Source organism: Vombatus ursinus, unplaced genomic scaffold (assembly GCF_900497805.2).
Source record: "Vombatus ursinus unplaced genomic scaffold, bare-nosed wombat genome assembly UNPS02014847.1, whole genome shotgun sequence".
NCBI classification, from domain to species: Eukaryota; Metazoa; Chordata; class Mammalia; order Diprotodontia; family Vombatidae; genus Vombatus; species Vombatus ursinus.
In genome coordinates, this window is record NW_020954625.1 from 6,652,718 (window position 1) to 6,670,765 (window position 18,048).

The following is an 18,048-nucleotide window of genomic DNA, read 5'->3' on the forward strand; positions in this document are numbered from 1 at the left end:
CAGGGTGTAACTGCCGTGGGGGAAGCTGGGAGCTTGCAAAATGGAGGGAAGCAGAAGACAGGGAGGGGGCTAAGAATTAAAAACAGGTGTGGCTGTGTTGAGGAAGAGCCCCATGATTGGCTATGATGGGAAGTGTGGGATATGACCCACTGATTGAACAGTTGTGGGGGAAGGGGAAAGGAGGAGAGAAGGTGTGAAGACCAGGCGCCCACTTTGGAAACGACTGGCTACCACATGGACAGTTTTACCGAGATTTTGATAAAACATGGGACAAATTCTCTCACGCTATTCTAGGATAGTTAAGTAACACCTAAATAGCTGAAATAACCTTAAAACATAATTACCCCCTAAACACAAAAAGCATAAAAAGTAATTTGATGGCTAGTATTTATATATCAATTTAAAGTCTGCAAAAGCACTTTACAAATATTATCTTATTTGATCCTCACAATAATCCTGGGAATTCAGTGCTTTTATTATCCCCATTTTACAGATGGTGAAAATGAGGTAGAAGTAAAGTGATTTGCCTAGGGTCACAGAAGTGTCTGAGGCTGGATTTGTACTCGTTATCCTAAGCCCTCCAAATACAAGGATCACAAAACCACATAAATATTAACACATTATAACATAATCCCCTTCAGGCAGAAGCAGAAAACTTATTTACTATTATTCCCTCAGGAATCATGCCATGGCACTGCTATACCAGGATCCAACTGCCACTGGCAATAATTCCCACGGATATGAATGGGGGGGGGGCACCACTTTACACCAAATTCCACACAATGAATCATTTTCTAACAATAATCCGATTCTCATTATCTGTATGATCTCATGCACATCCTAGTACTCTCTCAGAAACCATCACCAACTTACTCGGAATCAGCGCTACTGGTCTTACTTTCAGGGATGACCCAATTACAATGAGGAGATCAACTTCATCTTTGTCATATTTCATGGCTCTATGAAACTGCTCTGGTAAGTTTTCCCCGAAGAATACAATCTCTGGCTTCATGATGGCAAGTGGTTCATCAGCTGGGCACCTGGGACATCGAGGAACCACCTACAAGCAGACCACGTGGGAAAAAACAAACACACACATTCCCCAAAGTCAATCAAATTTGACATTTCCAACCTTAAGCTCAAGAACAATTTTTCTGAAACTACAGACAGTTATGGAAGCCACATAATTTTGCTCAAACCTAGTATCAATGGGCATTTAAAATACATTGTTACCTGATATTCTGAAAACAATGAACTAGACTGAACTAGGAACAGTTAGTTCTTTTGGAAATAACGTATAATATTATAATGACATAGTGATGATGACATTTATCAGAACGTGTTACTTGGGATAGGCTATCTTCATTCAAAATCTTTCTTCATTCAAAAGCTTTTGTTGCTAAAGCATCATTTAGGTTGTTAATACAAATACCACTTTATATTCTTTTTTTTTCCTCCTTCAATTTTTGGTGTTAACAGCGCAGAGCCAATTCCATTACTTCAAAAAGGAGACAAGCATAGAACACATTTACAACTTCCACTTGATGGCTGCTGTCCCCTACAGGGGCCCATGTCACCTGGCCAACTCAGAGGGCCTAGCACTAGTCCCCAGGATTCTCCTACCATGCTCAGAGAACAGAAATCAGACCCCAGCCCACAAGCTACTTTACCTGATTAAAAATATCATCACGTACGGCTTCAGAATCCACTTTGTATTTACAAATCAAGCAAGAAGCTGTTGCAAAGGAACCTGAAAAGAGCCAGAGGTGTGTTAATGAAAGGATGCTTGAGTTTCTTCTATGTATAGGAGCACAAATTTTCTCATGCAATTCTAGAATAGTTAAATAACTAAAATAGCTGAAATGACCTTACAACATCATGACCCCCTAAACATAAAAAGCCTTTTTCAACATAAAAAAAGCACATGTGCACGCGCGCACACACTCTCTCCCAGACTTATGCAGGGCTCAGCAATATCTGTCTTCCTACAAGTGGATCTGGAGAATTAGGTTAAGGCTTCTTAAACTTTTTTCACTCACGACCCCTTCAGTGCTTCTTAAACTGTGGGTCGAGACCCCATATGGGGTCCTTTTATTAAGGGGATTTGTTCTGTGAAGTTTGGATTCAGTCAAGGGCTGCACTTGAGGACCTAGAGGGCCACATGTAGCCTCGAGGCTGCAGGTTCCCCACCCCTGATTCTAGCTCATTATTTCTTATATCACAATAGCATTCCAACACAGTCACACACCACAAATTGTTCAGACATTCCCCAACTGATGGGCATCCCCTCAATTTCCAATTCTTTGCCACCAGAAAAGAGCTGCTATAAGTATTTGGGCATAATTTCAAATTATTCTATATGATGGCTGAATCAGTTCACAACTTCACACAACTTCACCAATAGTGCATTAATGTCTCAATTTTCCTACATCCCCTCCAATATCTGTCATTTTCCTTTTCTGTCATATTAGCTAATCTAATAGGTGCGAGGTAGTACTTCAATATTGTTTTAATGTGCATTTCTCCAATCAATAGCAATTTAGAGTATTTTTTCAAATGACTATAGAGAGCTTTTATTACTTCATCTGAAAAATGACTTCATATATTTTGATCATTTGTCAGTTATGAAAAGGCTCTTATTTTTATAAATTTTGACTCATTTCTCTATAAATTTGAGAGATGAGGCCTTTATCAGAGAAACTTGCTTCAAAAATTTTCAGTTATGATTGCTATTTCCCTCCATTCTATTTCCCCCGTTCATTCTATTCCCTCTCCCTTTACCCTGTCTTTGCTTCTGACTCCTGCTTCCCTCAATCCACCCTCCCTTCAATGAGCACTTTCCTGCTTATTCCCTTTACCCTCCAACTTCCCTGCAGGGTAAAATAGCTTTCTATACCCAAACGAGTGTGTGTCTATCCCTCTTTGAGCCAATTCCATTGAGAGTAAGGGTCAAGCATTCCCTACCACCTCCCCCATATCTTCCCTTCCACTGTAATAGCTCTTTCTTGCCTGGTTTATGTGAGATAATTTACCCCATTCTACCTCTCCCTTTCACTGTCTCCCAGCACATTTCTCTTTCTCACCCCTTAATTTTATTTTTAAAGATATCATCCCATCATATTCAACTCACACCTGTGCCCTCTGTCTAGATATACTCCTTCTAATTCCCCAAAGAATGAGAAAATTCTTTTGAGTTACAAGTATCATTTTCCCATGTAGGAATGTAAACAGTTGAACTTTATTAAGTCCCTTGTGATTTCCCTTTCCTGTTTACCTTTTTATGCTTCCCTTTACCCTTGTATTTGGAAGTCAAATTTTCTATTCAGCTTTGGTCTTTTCATAAGGAATGCCTGAAAGTCCTCTATTTCATTGAATGTCCATTTTTTTCCCTCTGAAGGATTATACTCAGTTTTGCTAGGTAGGTGGTCCTTGATTGTAATCCTAATTCCTTTGCCCTCTGGAATATCATATTCCAAGCCCTCCAATCTTTTAATGCAGAAAAGTTGCTAAATCTTGTGTTATCCTGACTGTGGCTCCACAAAACTCGAATTGTTCTTTCTGGCTGCTTGCAATATTTTCTCCTTGACCTGGGAGTTCTGGAATTTGGCTATAATATTCCTGGGAGTTTTCATTTTGGGATCTCTTTCAGGAGGTGATCGGTGGATTCTTTCCATGTCTATTTTACCCTTTAGTTCTAAAACATCAGGATAGTCTTCCCTGATAATTTCTTGAAAGATGATTTCTAGGCTCTTTTCTTATGGCTTTCAGGAAGTAAAATAATTTTTAAATCAGCTTTCCTGGATCTGTTTTCCAGGTCAGTTGTTTTTCCAATGAAATATTTCACAGTGTCTTCTATTTTTTCATCCTTTTGGTTTTGTTTTATTGTTTCTTAATATCTCATTGAGTCATTAGCTTCCACTTGCTCAATTCTAATTTTTAAGGAATTATCTTCTTCACTGAGGTTTTGTACCTCCTTTTCCATTTGGCCATTTTTTAATGAGTTCTTTTCTTCAGTGAATTTTTGTATATCCTTTTCCATTTGGCTAATTCTGCTTTTTTTAAGGATTCTTCTCTTCAGTGGATTTTTATGCCTCTTTTACCATGTGTCCTATTTTGTTTTTTAAGGTATTATTTTCTTCAGCACTTTTTTTTGCCTCCTTTACCAAGCTGTCGACTCTTTTTTTCATGATTTTCTTGCATCACTCTCATTTCTCTACCCAATTTTTCCTCTACCTCTCTTACTTGATTTTAAAAATCCATTTTGAACTCTTCTAAGCCCTGAATTGTCCAATTCATATTTTTCTTGGAGGCTTTGGATATAGGAATTTTGATTTTGCTGTCTCCAGAGTGCTTTGATCTTCCCTGTCACCAGAGTAACTTTCTATGGTCAGATTTTTTTTTTCTGTTGTTTGCTCATTTTTCCAGCCTATTTCTTGACTTTTACCTCTTTGCTAAAGTGGGGCTCTGCTTCCACAGTGGAAGACGTACTGTCCCAAGCTTCAGGGGTTTTGTGTGGCTGTTTTCAGAGATAGTTCTAGGGATCTGCAAGTTTTCAGCTTTTCCAAAATGGTATGATCTAAGGAGAGATGTGCTGACTACTCTCCTGGCCTGTGCTCTGGTCTGTGACCAAAAGCACTCTGTTCTGCCCTGGAACCGTGGTAAGGGTCCCTGCTCCACTGCAGCCACAAGCTCTGATGTGCTAATGCTCCTCCTTGCTCTGTGACTGCAACCTGGACCTGAGGATAGGCAAAGCCACAGAGTCCTACCCCCAAGTGCCAGCAAAGAGATCCCTATAATCTCCTTCGGGCAGTTGTTCAACACGCCCCCAGCCCTTACCATCTGTGGATATAACCGACGCAGCCTGCACTGGACTGCACTCCACTCTCACCCTGGTGTGACAGACCTTTCCCGCCAAACTTTTAAGTTGCCTTGGGCTGGAAAATTGTTTCACCCTGTCCTTTTGAGGGTTCTGCCACTTTCCAGGAACTCAGGTGAATCCCTGCCTTCTCTCTGCCACCTTGACCCAAAATGTTTTTTTTTTCTTTTTTGGCTGGGCAATGGGGTTAAGTGACTTGCCCAGGGTCACACAGCTAGTTAAGTGTCTAGTGTCTGATGCCATATTTGAACTCAGGTCCTCCTGACTCCAGGGCCAGTGCTCTATTCACTGCGCCACCTAGCTGCCTCCAAAGTGATTTTTTTTGAAAGAAATCTGACCATTCAGTCTCCTACTCAATCAACTCCAGTGGTTCCTTATTGCTGCTTGAATCAAATGTAACCTCCTCTGTTGAGTTTCCAAAGCCCTTCCTGGTGCGGGGCCCCACCTCCTTTCCAGCTCACTGTCATCCCTCCACCTGCTATCTCTGTGTCTTTGTATGGCCATCCCCTACACCTGGCCCGCCCTCTCTCCTTCCTTCCCTTTAGACTTGCTTTCTCTCTATGCTCTTTGTGTAAGTACTCACAGGTGCCCTTGTTATCTCCTGTTTTAGAACTGAAAGCTCCTTTCAGCACTTTATTTCATTCTTACATGAATCTCTACGTGCCTGGCACAGAGGAGGAATTTGGTAACTGCCTCGATTGATCTGGTGTTATCACCTCATTCCAATCATTACATCTCAGTTGCTGTCTTGATAACATAATCTTACAATTCTAATTTTGTTTCTTGCAAGTGAAAAAAATTCCCCCAAAGCAATTCTGAAGAGTTTACTAACCATGACACTGGATGATCCTCTGAATCCCCGCAACTTGTTCCAGTGTGTCTATGTTCTGAGTGTAGTTTCGAAGTAGTTTTCCTTCCTTATCTGACAAGGCTATAAATTTATGGCAGAGAGATGGCTGGAATTGCCCAGGATAAATTTCCTGTAGAATGTAAAAGAATATCTAATTTGTACTTTAAAAAAATTAACTTTTATTATCTTTTGTTTTTACATCATCTGTATTTCTCAAAGTATCCCTTCCCCCACTCCCTCCCAGAAATCTCAAAGAGAAAAAAAAACCAAAAACCTACAGTTCAGTAAAACTAACCAACATATTAAAAAGTCTGAAATTATCTGTAAAGTTCCATCCCCACAGTCTCCCACTGCCTTCTCCGCAAAGAAGGAAGAGAGATGCCTTCCCATCTTTTCTTTAGCGGCAAGCTTGGTCATTACAGTTTCATAGCATTAAGTTTCCATTGTTTTGGGGCTGTTCTTTCCACTTATACTGTTGTTATTTTAAAATGTGCATTAAAGACTTGTGGAATACCCCGTATTGTCTTCCTGCCTCTGCTTCCTTCACTTTCAATCAGTTCACGGAACTCTTTCTTCTTGAGACTCATCACAGTCACTGTTTCTTCCAGCATAGTATTAGCCAATACATTCATGTGCCACAACTTGTTTAGCCATTCCCCAATCTATGGACATCTACTTTTGTTTCCAATTCTTTGCTATTAATATTATTCTGGTAGAAGGGGGGCATTTTTTTTTTGTCTTTAACCTCTCAGGCTATATTACTAGAAGGAGACTTTTCTGGGCCAAAAAGGTATAAGCACTTTAGTCATTTTCTTAGAAAGTCTCCAAACTATTTTCCAGAATGGCTGGACCACTTCACACCTCCAACAGTCTTACTGACCTATCCATCTTTCTACCACTCCCCTCCCATCTTTTGTCATCTACCAGCTGGGTGGTCTAGAGTGAATTCTGTTTGGCGTTAACCTTATTATTAGTGATTTGGGAAGTAAGTAATTGGTGATTCTTTCTGACAACTATTTCTTCACATTCTTTGATATTATTCATATCCTTCAGGAGAATGGTTTGGTCTGGATGTCCGACCCTTAAATTAGTTCTGACAGATGTTAAATGCTTAAGTTGAACAGATAAAATCTTCTGGATCTACTAAAACAACCAGAACAATTAATTCTCCCAGATGTAGTGTCTGAAAATGTTTTTAATTTTAAAAAATTTTATTTGTTTTTAGTTTTTGAAAAATTAAACACAGAAACTAAAAGGTGCTTTCTTCTAGGGGCTGAGTCTGTCCACAAAATTCCCAGAGAAAGTGTTTAAAATTTCAGATCACCTAGGCACCTGAAATAAGAACTAATTTATGCCATTTGAGATTCTTTTAGCCACCTGAATCTAGCTTTTTCTTAGGAAAAGGGAGCAAGTAGATAAAAAAGAGAATTTCAGGTTTCAAAGCTATAGTGGCAAAGTGTCATTATACTATCTGAAAAGGACACTGGCAAGGTAGAAAAACATTTAAAAAGCAGGTTTTCCTTTGCCATTTTATAATAACCAGTAGCTGTAAGAAGTCTAAAACTAAGGTTTAAATTCTTTATCAGAAGTTCCCTTCCCTGGCAAGGACACACTCAGAATATCCAATTGCTATGAATGCTGGGCTGCTATACTGTGCATCTTTTATTAGCAAACAAATGTTTCTCCTCTAAAAACAAAAAATTAAGATATACCCCTGGCAAAGTGTTTGTATGACTGTTTGGTCTGGACTTGTGATTTCATTTGTGCAGAGAACTCCAGAGCAAACTCCCTCCATAAACACAGCCTGACAACTTATCAGTAACTTAATCTTAGAGTTGCCTGGGGTCATTAGAGGTTAAAGGACTTGCCCAGGGTCACACAACCAGCACATGCCTCAGGCTGGACATCAGCCCGAGTATTCTAGACTCTATGGCCTGTCTCTATCTACTACATCTAATTAGCAATGAGAACAAAGGGAAAAATATCAGCCTAGTTTCCTTCCAACTTGGGACAAATAGTTTAAAAATCAGATCTCTTTTTAGAAGACATAGCTGTCAAAATACATTTTCTTCATTAAATTTTTAAGTACGTTTCAGTTCAATCGTTTTTTTCAGTTGTGTCCAACTCTTCATGACTCCATTTGGAGTTTTCTTGGCAAAGATAATGGAATGGTTTGCCATTTCCTTCTCCAGCTCATTTTATAGATGAGGAAACTGAGGCAATCTGAGTTAAATGACTCACTCAGGGTCACACTTGCTCAATAAGTGTCTGAGGCCAGATTTGAACTCATGAAGATAAGTCTTCCTGACTCCAGGCCTGGTATTCTATCCACTGCACCACCTAGCTGCACTTATGGGATTTACTAATTAATTATTTCTTTAGCTTCTATGGATCAAATCCCATTACTTTGAAGCCTTGCATTGTCAGTCAGTAAGCACTTACTATGTGCCAAGCACATCAACAGAAGCCTATTTCCTCCCTGAATGTCCACCACATCTATAACAATCCTTCAATGGAGACAAGTCCTCTCATTCTCTGTGCCTCATAGACCCAGGATGGAAGGCATTCTCCTGGCTCCTGCTCTCACTTCCAGACTTTTCTTCTACTTCCCCATCTCAACCATGTTGTCAAGTCCATGCATGTGCACTACTTATAAGATCCTCACTGTCACTCAACCAGCTTCTAAACTATCAACCTAATTTTCCCAAAGACTTCAGTGCACAGTTCATTCTTTTCCTCTCCATCTCATCAATCTCAGGAATTTCAATACAGTGATCCCTCTTGCAAACCATCTCAACTTTCACCTCTCTCCCAATTCAGTCACACAATGGCCATGCCATCTCAGACTTCTGCATCTCATCCATCAGACGATCCTGGCTTTAGAGTTGGAAGAGACCACAGAGGCCATCTAGTTCAACCCCCTCATTTCAGAGCTGGGGAATGTGAGGTCTAGAGAGATTTGGCAATTTACTCATAATCACACACATGGCAAGTAGTAGGCCTGGGATTTGAACCCAGATCTTGACTCCAATCCTGCTGCCCTCATATACCACCCATGACCTCAAAGATCTAAAACTCTGCAATCTACCCTCTGAGCTCTACATCTGATAATTACACCAAATGACTGACTCACATTAAGCTTGCCCTTCATATTTATCCTGACCCATCTCTTCTAACGGCCCCTGATGGCCATGTAAACCCAAGAGCCCTGGTTAGAAGCAGCATCTCCCACCCCGCATCTCTGGTCCTGCTTCTACCCAAGCCGCTCACAGCAAAGTCCCTGAAGATGTGTTCTATCAACTGCTTTGGCAGGTGTTTTAGCCCTACCTCCTCAGCTGCCAGAGCTTGTGAAGACCAGGAAAAGAAGGTTCTCACCATCAAATGCCATCCCTGGCACTGTCAAATGTTTCAGCATCAGAAATGGGCATAATGACAAAATGACATTAAAGATGACGCACTGTCACCTGCTTTGCTTCTGTGCCCTAAAGACCATAGGACCTTTCCATTTGACTTGTAGTTACTGTCTGTGCCATTGGAATAAAACCTCCCTGAGAGCAGGAATCATCTTGCTTTTTTGTTATCTCCAGAGCTTAGAACAATGTGATACAAATGTACTTATTAAATGCCTTTTCATTCATTTGCCTGCTCCACATCCGTTATACTGGGTTCACTTGTCTTCACTCTTCCAGGGTGTCCCTCCTATGGGCCATGGCTGCAGGGCCCTACACTCTCTTCTCTCCACTAATCACTTCTTCCTCTGGATATAATCACCACGCCAACGTTACCATTGCTATAAACACCAGGTCAATCATTCTCCATTCTCATGACTTCCTAGACTAAAACACCCCTCCCTGACCACCACTCCCTTATAGGATGTCTTCCTCTACTAGAAGAGCAGTTCTTTCAGGACAAGGAATCTTTTTTTTCTCCCTATGTGTACCCTCAACTTCTAGCATGGTACTGACCCATAATAAATGCTTTTTTATTCACTCATTCCCATTTGTGAAATAACATGGATTTTGTCACTCAGCTGTTTTACTAGCACTGAAAAGAGAATCCATCGTCTCCCTGAGCTTTCATGACTCCCAAACTGTAAATCCTCATCCTCTCCCTCCCTCCCTGGATTCCTATGTTCTTAGTCTAGGGCTTGCTGAACACTACTGGAATAGGTAACAAAATAAAGCTGATTTCATCAACTACAAATGTGTGGTTCAAACTTTTAGGCCTCTGCTGTCTGATAATCTTTCTTATTACCTCCCTCTCTCAGTCCCCCTATTTCAAAGCTTTTTTTTTTCCTCCCACCCCAAACTCCAGGACTGCCCTACATGCTTGTAGTGGGTGACCTCAACTTCTACTTCATGGCCATTCAATGAGTGACCTATGCTCCCCAAGTCCTTGTTTTTGAGCATCATCAACCACTCTCTTTTCACATGGTCACAGATCTATCTTAACACTCTTCACTAGGAAAAGGAATAAGCATTTACACAACACCTACTACATGCCAGGCTCTAGTCTTAACACTTCACAAAAACTCTCATTTGACCTTCACAAAAATCCCAGGAGCTAGGTGCTGTTATCCCCATTTTACAGTTGAGAAAACTGAAGCATAACAGAGTTAAATGACTTGGCCAGGGTCATACTGCCATCAAGTATGTGAGGTCAAATTTGAACTTGGGTCTTCCTGACTCCAGGTTCAACACAATCCACTCAGCCACTGAGCTACTTAACTAAAGCTAATCCATGCCCTAGATCACAAGGCAGGATCTTGCTCCTGGAGTTAAAGCACTTTCAGATCTTCTCATCTTTAAAAATACCAAGATTCCTTCATCTGACCTGTATTTATAAAAACATAATTCTCAAATTATATACCAAATTAAATACCAAAATTTTGGCCTGAAATCGGGCTTATTTCACCGATGTCCATTTGCTATCTAAAGAATGGCCAGTTCTCAGGGGAGGAAGTAGGCAAAAGTACAAGGAAGCTTTCCTCAAGCAAAATCCAAATCAAAACAAAACACCTCTATCACAAGGGAAAAAAAATGTACCTATTTTTTTCTAAAGCAGAAGAGAAAAGGTCTTCCCTCTATGTGGATGACTGATTTCATCTATTCCCAGCACACCCTGCTTCTTCACTCACGCTCTACCTCCAGCACAGTGAAGATGGTCCACTCACATTTCATGCCTGCTGTGGCTCCTTCAGAAAAAAGGTGGCAGTAACTGCCATGAGCGGAGAGATAAGAGACAGGAGGAAAGAAAAGACTGAGAGGCTAAGGACAGAACAAGTTGGAGATCAAGCAGAAGAAATGTGCAGCAAACCCCTTGGAGTAGGTAGGAATCCTAGGAGCCAGCTCATTTCTCCAGGCCTGATCTACCAACAACAATGTGGGCTGTAAGGTTAACCACCTCTGACCTTTCTATATTCCAGGTTTCCTGGTGGTTTAGAAATCAAAGTTGGACGTAACCAATATTCCTCATGAAAGAAGATGATGGCACATATTTTCATTTTTTTCTTGGAAGTTACATTCTAAGAAGGAAGACAAAAACAGCTTAGGCAAATCATCTCTGTTCACATTCTCGTGTTTGGGGCTAGACAGAAAGGTGCCCAAAGAGTCTGAATCATTTAGTTTGAACTCAGTGTTCCCTTTCAGGGACAACATTCAAGCTAATTTTAAGAATTAACATTAGTTTTCATTTAAATAGTCTTTTCAAAGTAATGAATAGCTAGTTCACAGGTGATTATCAACTCATTATAACTTACACTTTGATAGTAATTTGGAAATCAAGAATTTTCAGCAAAAATCCATTTTGTGAGAGAAGTTGGGGTCTGTAATTTAATCAGGGGTGGGGAAACTCCATCCACCCATGTAAGCAGCAACTCCTCGTACCTTCTTACAGTCTTCCAGGGTAATCTGAATCCTGGGAAGGAAAGTGATCTGTCCACAACCATACAGCTGGTGCACTTCAGAGTCTGAACTCGAATCTGTGTCTTCAGAATTCCAAGAACAGATCCTCTAACTACTAAGCCTCATTCTCTATCCAAAAAAGGCCTGTATGACTGCTCCATGAACTGGCATTCTATCCCTCATCCCTAGGCCTTCACAGAAGACCTGACAGGCCTGGCATCAGAACGCACGTCTTCGCTAAAGGCTCAGCTCAGGGGATCTCCATTTTCAGTGTTAGTTACTTTGTATTTATGTGTGCACACAAGTTGCAATCCTCCCATTTCATACACTTCTTTCATGAAGTCATTCATTTCCTTCAAAGACTTGTTTCTTTTTTGGTTGTGTATCCCAAGGTTAGCGCGAGGTAGCTGCTCAATGAAGGTGCTTGGAATGGAATTAAAACTTTTATAGGACCTACACATTGACAATCTTTTCTGAGCCAGTAGCTACAGGATGATCCAATAACTTCTTCCTTGGCCCCACAAGAACAGGCAGGGATAACCCGCTGGTCTGGGGTCACAGCCCTTGGGTCTAAGTCAGGACACTTGGCAACTAGGTAAGCATCACAGCACATGAGCTTTCAGGAGCCCTGCCTAGTCTACTCACAGGAGTTCTGGATGCACATCAAACCCTGGCCAGAGCCTAAATAACAACGGGACCTATGTACATCCTCACGCAGCCGCACCTCCCTTGTCTCCAACTACAACATCCATGGCATCCTGATATCACCATAAGCGGATTTTCACACCCTTCATTCCTAATGTAATCAGGAAACTAAATTTCCCCAGAGATCTTATTGTCCAAAAGAACAACAACAGAACACGGCTGCAGAGCTCTCAAATTAGACTCCTCTACAGTTTCTTTTGCACTGAAGCACAAAGTAGTCTGTTACTGAGGAGGTACTTCAGTCTAGATCTACTCTTCAATTATTTGGCTGTTGCATGGCATGGCCTGGTAAGAAGGGGAGAATGCCAGTGAAGAAGTCTAGCAATCATTCATTCTTCCCAACAAAGCAAGAGATATTTTCCAAATTTTGCCAGTATTAAGCTTCTCACAGCTTGACATATATTAATTTTCCCTCCCTTCCTCACTTAATAGGCAAAGGCCAAATTTCATTTTACTGACGTTCTCTGCTCAAGGTTAATATTGGCCCCTGGCCAATTTTTGTTCATAATTTTCCTGGTAGGACAGCTTCATAAATCCAGTAAAAACATGACCCTACTTCCCCCCACCCCCGCCCCAAATTTTTATATGCTGATGTTAATTCCCCTATGTATTAAGTACTAATTCTTGGAATGTTTTGCCAAAGTAAATATTATTTGCTCAACAGTTAAAGACCAATTCGGTCTGTCTCTCCCATACACGACCAATTAAGCATTTATCTTAAGGGTTACCTTCAGGAAAGCGTTCTTGTCAGTTTCTCTTGATGGTATTAATGTCTACTCTAAAGTACAGTCAAGTAGTAAAACTCTTGTTATGGGATTCCTTTCCTCTCACCATACAAAACTTGTACTCGCTGTTTCCCTTCGTGACGTATATGATCTCACATAATACAAGAAAATATAGAGCATACACCATGTTTTTTTACTTTAACAAATATATTTTATCTTTTTTATTCTCTCTGAAGAGCTGTCTTTATCAGAAAACCATCTGGTTAAAAAGGACACAAGACAAAAGTTAAAGGGAGTGGAACTTGGGACAAACCTGGGACACAGAACAAAAGGATTTTTTGCTTAATTCATTTGCTCCCATCCTGTTAAATGCTAAGGGTTTTATGCAATATTTTACCCTTTATTCTGTAGATCTGTTTATTTGTTGTTGATGGTTATTTGGTTTATCATCATTTTTTTAATTTGGAATCATTTTTGCCAATTTTAGCGAGTCAAGACTAGATTAAAAACCAGACGACCCATGTTCAGCCACCTAGCTTCTTACCTTGCTATTTCTATTCTCAGATACCACAGATTTTTCAAGACTCAAGCAGCCTACTTTTTAAAAAGAAAGTATCTAGAAGCTATTACCAATAAGATGACAACAATGAATTTCAGATACTTAACTTTAGGTGCTAATATTAGCAGGTAAACTAGAGTGGGATATTTGGGGGAAATGAGCAGTTTTGCTGATTGTAGAATGTGAGCTTTCACGATTCATGTTACTTTTTTTTTCTTTGAATTAGTAGCAAAAGTCTATATCAGCATCATATAAATATACTACTGAATTAAATCTTTCATATCAGATGCACAAGAAAAGCCCTAATTACTATATGCCTTTAAACAAAACTCATGGAAATTTTTGCCAACTAAGAGTATTATTAATACCACCCAAAATTTAAGTGAAACAATGAATCAGAACACATAAAAGGCTGAACCTGGGGTAAAGAAGACCTGAGTTCAAATTCTATCTCTGACAATTAGTTGTGTAACCAGGGGAAAAATCATTTAACCTTTCTTAGCCTCAGCTTACTTATCTGTAAAATGAGGATAGTAATATATGCAGTACCTATCTTAAATAAGATCACTTATGTCAAAAAACTGGCAAATCTGTAGATAACTGCTATAGAAATATCAGTCACATCATCATCATATCACAATAACTGCCTTCTGACAAAAGCACAATTCGGCAAACAAATCAGCCTAGATGCATCATAAATTTATTATTAAAACCACCCTATAGTTTGGTCATATGTAAAAAGAACCATAAATTGTCCACAACCTTATCCTGATCATTCCCATAGGAATAATCCAAGGAAAAAATAACGTGTATGAAGATGCTTGTAACAATACTATTTATTAAAAAGAAAAATTTGGAAATTACTGAAATGCTCCAAGAACAAGAGAACAGCTAACCAAATATACTAATATGATGGCATACCAGAGAGCTCTTTGAATTAATGCATCAACACGTGAAAGGCATACATAAGGTATTAGTTTAAAAAAAAAAAGCAAAAATATGTACACATGTGATTCTATTTTGTACAGTTACATTTCTGGAGTTATAGATCTGACAGAAATGTAGGGAGAAAACGACTTAGTTTGTAGAAATGTAGAGAGAAAATATAAATAAAATTTAATGTTTATTACTTAAAATTTTTGCTTTCCAGTTAAGTTAATAAGAAATTAATTTAGGATTAACTTGTTATAAATTCTCCTCAAGAGTTTTGGGTCTGGCCCTGTGAACATTCTGAAAAGCTGAATTTCTGAAAGATGATCAGCTCGCTTTGTTCTACATCCACCCCCAATTCTGAGGGCTACCTCAATCATTATCACCTTTCTTCTAACTTCACTCGGGCCTTTATTGTAGCAAGCAGTACCTTTACTACTCCCTAACCAATTCCCTATCTCATTCCCCACAGAATGTATTCCAAACCCTTTCTTCCCTTAAGTCTCCCACATATCTCTTGTGGCCCTCACAAAAAACTGATTATCCACTGATTGTGCAATGGCTGAAAAAATTTGTGGTTTATGAACAAAATTGAAAACTATTTCATTGCAAGAGGCAGAGGGATTCCAAGAAGGATGGGAAACTATATACTGATGCAAGCAAAGAAAGGAGAAATAGGAAAAGAGCAGTATACATGATTTCAACAGTATATTCAAAGACAACGAAAAAAGCCCAATCATCTAAAAGATCCTGAATAACTCTCAGAGCCAGAGCACAAAAGATATAGAAAGGGGGGCAATACTGCATATTTTCTCAGATATATGCTGCTACACTAACGGGCCTTACTTAACTGTTTTTCTGTTACAAGGGGACAGTTCAATGGATGTGGATTATACAGCAAAAAGATGGTAGTGTAAAAACAATAACAGATAAAACTTTTTAAAAATTCACATAAAACTTTAGGTTTCTTGAACACACTGAAGTTTTAAACACCCTCCCAAACCAACTCATCTTCAAGCTAAGCCATTAAAATTTGAGGTAAATCAAGACTGTAAATTTTTTTTAAGGAAAAATTTTTTAAAAGGGATTCCTAACTAAAACCTGTATTTGAAGCTGCGATAATGTTTTAAAAAATGAATTTTCTTTCATGTTATCCCTTTGTTTACATGCTTCAGCCTGTCACCCTAAAAATAAGCAGCGAGAATATCATGATGGAGAAAAGGTGGGCGAACTCCCTTCCGGTAATGAGCATGCCTCCCCTGAAGTAGCATCTTCTTCAGGTTATTCACTCCTGGGTTCCCTTACCTCACCTCAATGAGCACTTTACTTCAACTATCTTACTCAGTAGTAGTGTTTATTGCAAAATAAACAGTCCATTTCAGTAATAAAATGGCAATCACTTTAGCAGAAAATTTAATACTGGAAGAGACTATACCTTTGCAAATTTGAAAAATGGTCTTGGATCCTTTCTGAAATACTCGATATCAAACATTGCTTGAGGATCGGGGAGGTCAGGGAAATCTACTGCCAGGCGTGCATAAATACCATCTCTTGATCTGAAGTCAGGTATTCCACAGGAAACAGATACCTGGAACGTAACATGCATGGTATAATTTCTATAATTAGACATTCTAGCTCTATAATTAGTTTGTTCTTACCACACAAGTAGACATAAACAAGCAAAGGAAAGGAATTGTAGTTTGATTTTCCTTTTAGGGGATAGCACTATGGGCTAACTATAATTTTGAAGTGAAAAAAACCAAAGATGCTTACCAGATGCCAGCTTACTTCCTTATGCCTACGCAGAGATAGAGAAGGTGGCTTGAGACAAGCAAACTGAGTCATTCTAAAGCTTTGGACCACAATATATGAGTAATTCGGATCCAATATCGGCCAAGAAAATGAAAGGAACTTCCTCTACAATAATCTGTTAAAGGAAACAAGGGTCTTTGGGGCTCGAGGGAAATTCTAGCAAAGCAAAGTCTGGACCCCCTTCCCAAGAATGAAATCATTTGCTTGGATTATAGAGAACGTCACAAAAGTTATCTGGCCTTTATTTTAGAAATACATATACATCTATATTTTACAATAAAAGTTTAGAAATCGATATACAGTAAGGATAAAAAGCCTTGGAAATATGGCTGTTTGTAATAAGGCATTTTTGACGCTACTTTAGTGACATTTGTTGGCAGGGTGGATCCTGCTTGGCCTCTAATCAGTAAAACGGCATCCCTTTGGAGTTTCACAATCACTTCCTGGATGCTTTTGCCAGACAAGTTGCAAACAGGATTTTCGTTTCTTGCCTCTGTTACTTTGCAACATTTTTGCAATAAACACAAATACATTGGTCCAAAGAAAGGAATGGAATCCTGGACTCTTGAGGCTGAAAGGGGCCTGGGGGCTCCTCCACCAGGCCAATGCTGGATGCCCGAAAGAGGATCCCCACTCCCCCACTGACAAGTGGTCTTCAGAGAGGGAGCACCCAATACCTGCCAGGGTGGCCCACATCACATGGCGGGGGGGAGGTGCTCTAACACTTAGAGAGTTACTCTTCACTTCTAGGCCATTTGCCCCAGTTCCACCCTCTGGGATCAAGTGCAATGAGTTTAAGCCTTCTTAACCAGGACAGCCCCACAAGCACTTGGCCCTCGGGCCTTTTCTTTTTCAGGATAAACACTTCCATTCTGACTGTCCTTCTCGAGATATTCTCTAGCTTGTAGGTCTCCAGCCGAGGTCTCCCCAAGGCACACACACAGTGGAATGATGGCCTTGTAGACTGACAGGTCACACTGTTGACTCTTCATCAGCCTGCAGCCCCAGCCCAGCTTTTTCAGATAAACTACTCTCCAGCACAGAGCTCTCATCCTTCATCTGCAGTTGAGTTTTGAACCCAATTTTAAGACAACATTTATCAGCACGCAAGATCCTGCCCCATGTTCTCACTTGTCAATATCATTTAGAAACTTGACTGTCATCCCATGTGTTAGCTGTCCTTCCCAGATTTATGTCACTTGCAAATGCTGATCCAAATATTATGCAACAGATTGCCAAGTATAAGACCCTTGAGGCACTCTCTCTACCAGAAACCTTCTTCCAAGCTGACATAGATAGAGACCATTAATGACTACTCAGGGTTCAGACACATAGCTCGATCTGAATCTACCTAATTGTACTACTGAATCTCTCCATCTGGTCCACAGCAGCATGAGGAACTCTGCTGGTGCTCTGATAAACTCTAGTGACAACATTCTCCTGATGGAAGGAGAAGGGGAAGAAGAAGAAAGGAAAAGGAAAGGAAAAGAAGACCCATGTGGCTCCCCTGTTCATGATGAAGCCAAGCAGGCTGTCGTCAGTGCTTCCTTTTCTAGATATTCACAAATAGTCTCTTTACTGACAGATATTCTAGAATCCTGCCAGGAGTCAAAGCTAAGCTAACTAGTCTATACTTGTCTGACTCAATTACGTTTGCTTTTTTGAGCACCAGGACAACACGCACCTTG

At 40.0% G+C, this 18,048-nt stretch overlaps 1 protein-coding gene across 1 annotated transcript in view; it reads right to left on the reverse strand.

The window, feature by feature from the left end:
- The window catches only part of SIRT1 (sirtuin 1), a 35,416-nt gene that overhangs the window by 11,245 nt on the left and 6,123 nt on the right, over positions 1 to 18,048 (reverse strand). The window contains exons 4-7 of the mRNA XM_027840657.1: positions 15,984 to 16,136; positions 5,709 to 5,856; positions 1,671 to 1,750; positions 874 to 1,060 (exon numbers count right to left, since the gene is read on the reverse strand). Coding sequence (XP_027696458.1) covers positions 874 to 1,060; positions 1,671 to 1,750; positions 5,709 to 5,856; positions 15,984 to 16,136 — 568 coding nt within the window. The remainder of the gene's footprint in view (positions 1 to 873; positions 1,061 to 1,670; positions 1,751 to 5,708; positions 5,857 to 15,983; positions 16,137 to 18,048) is intronic.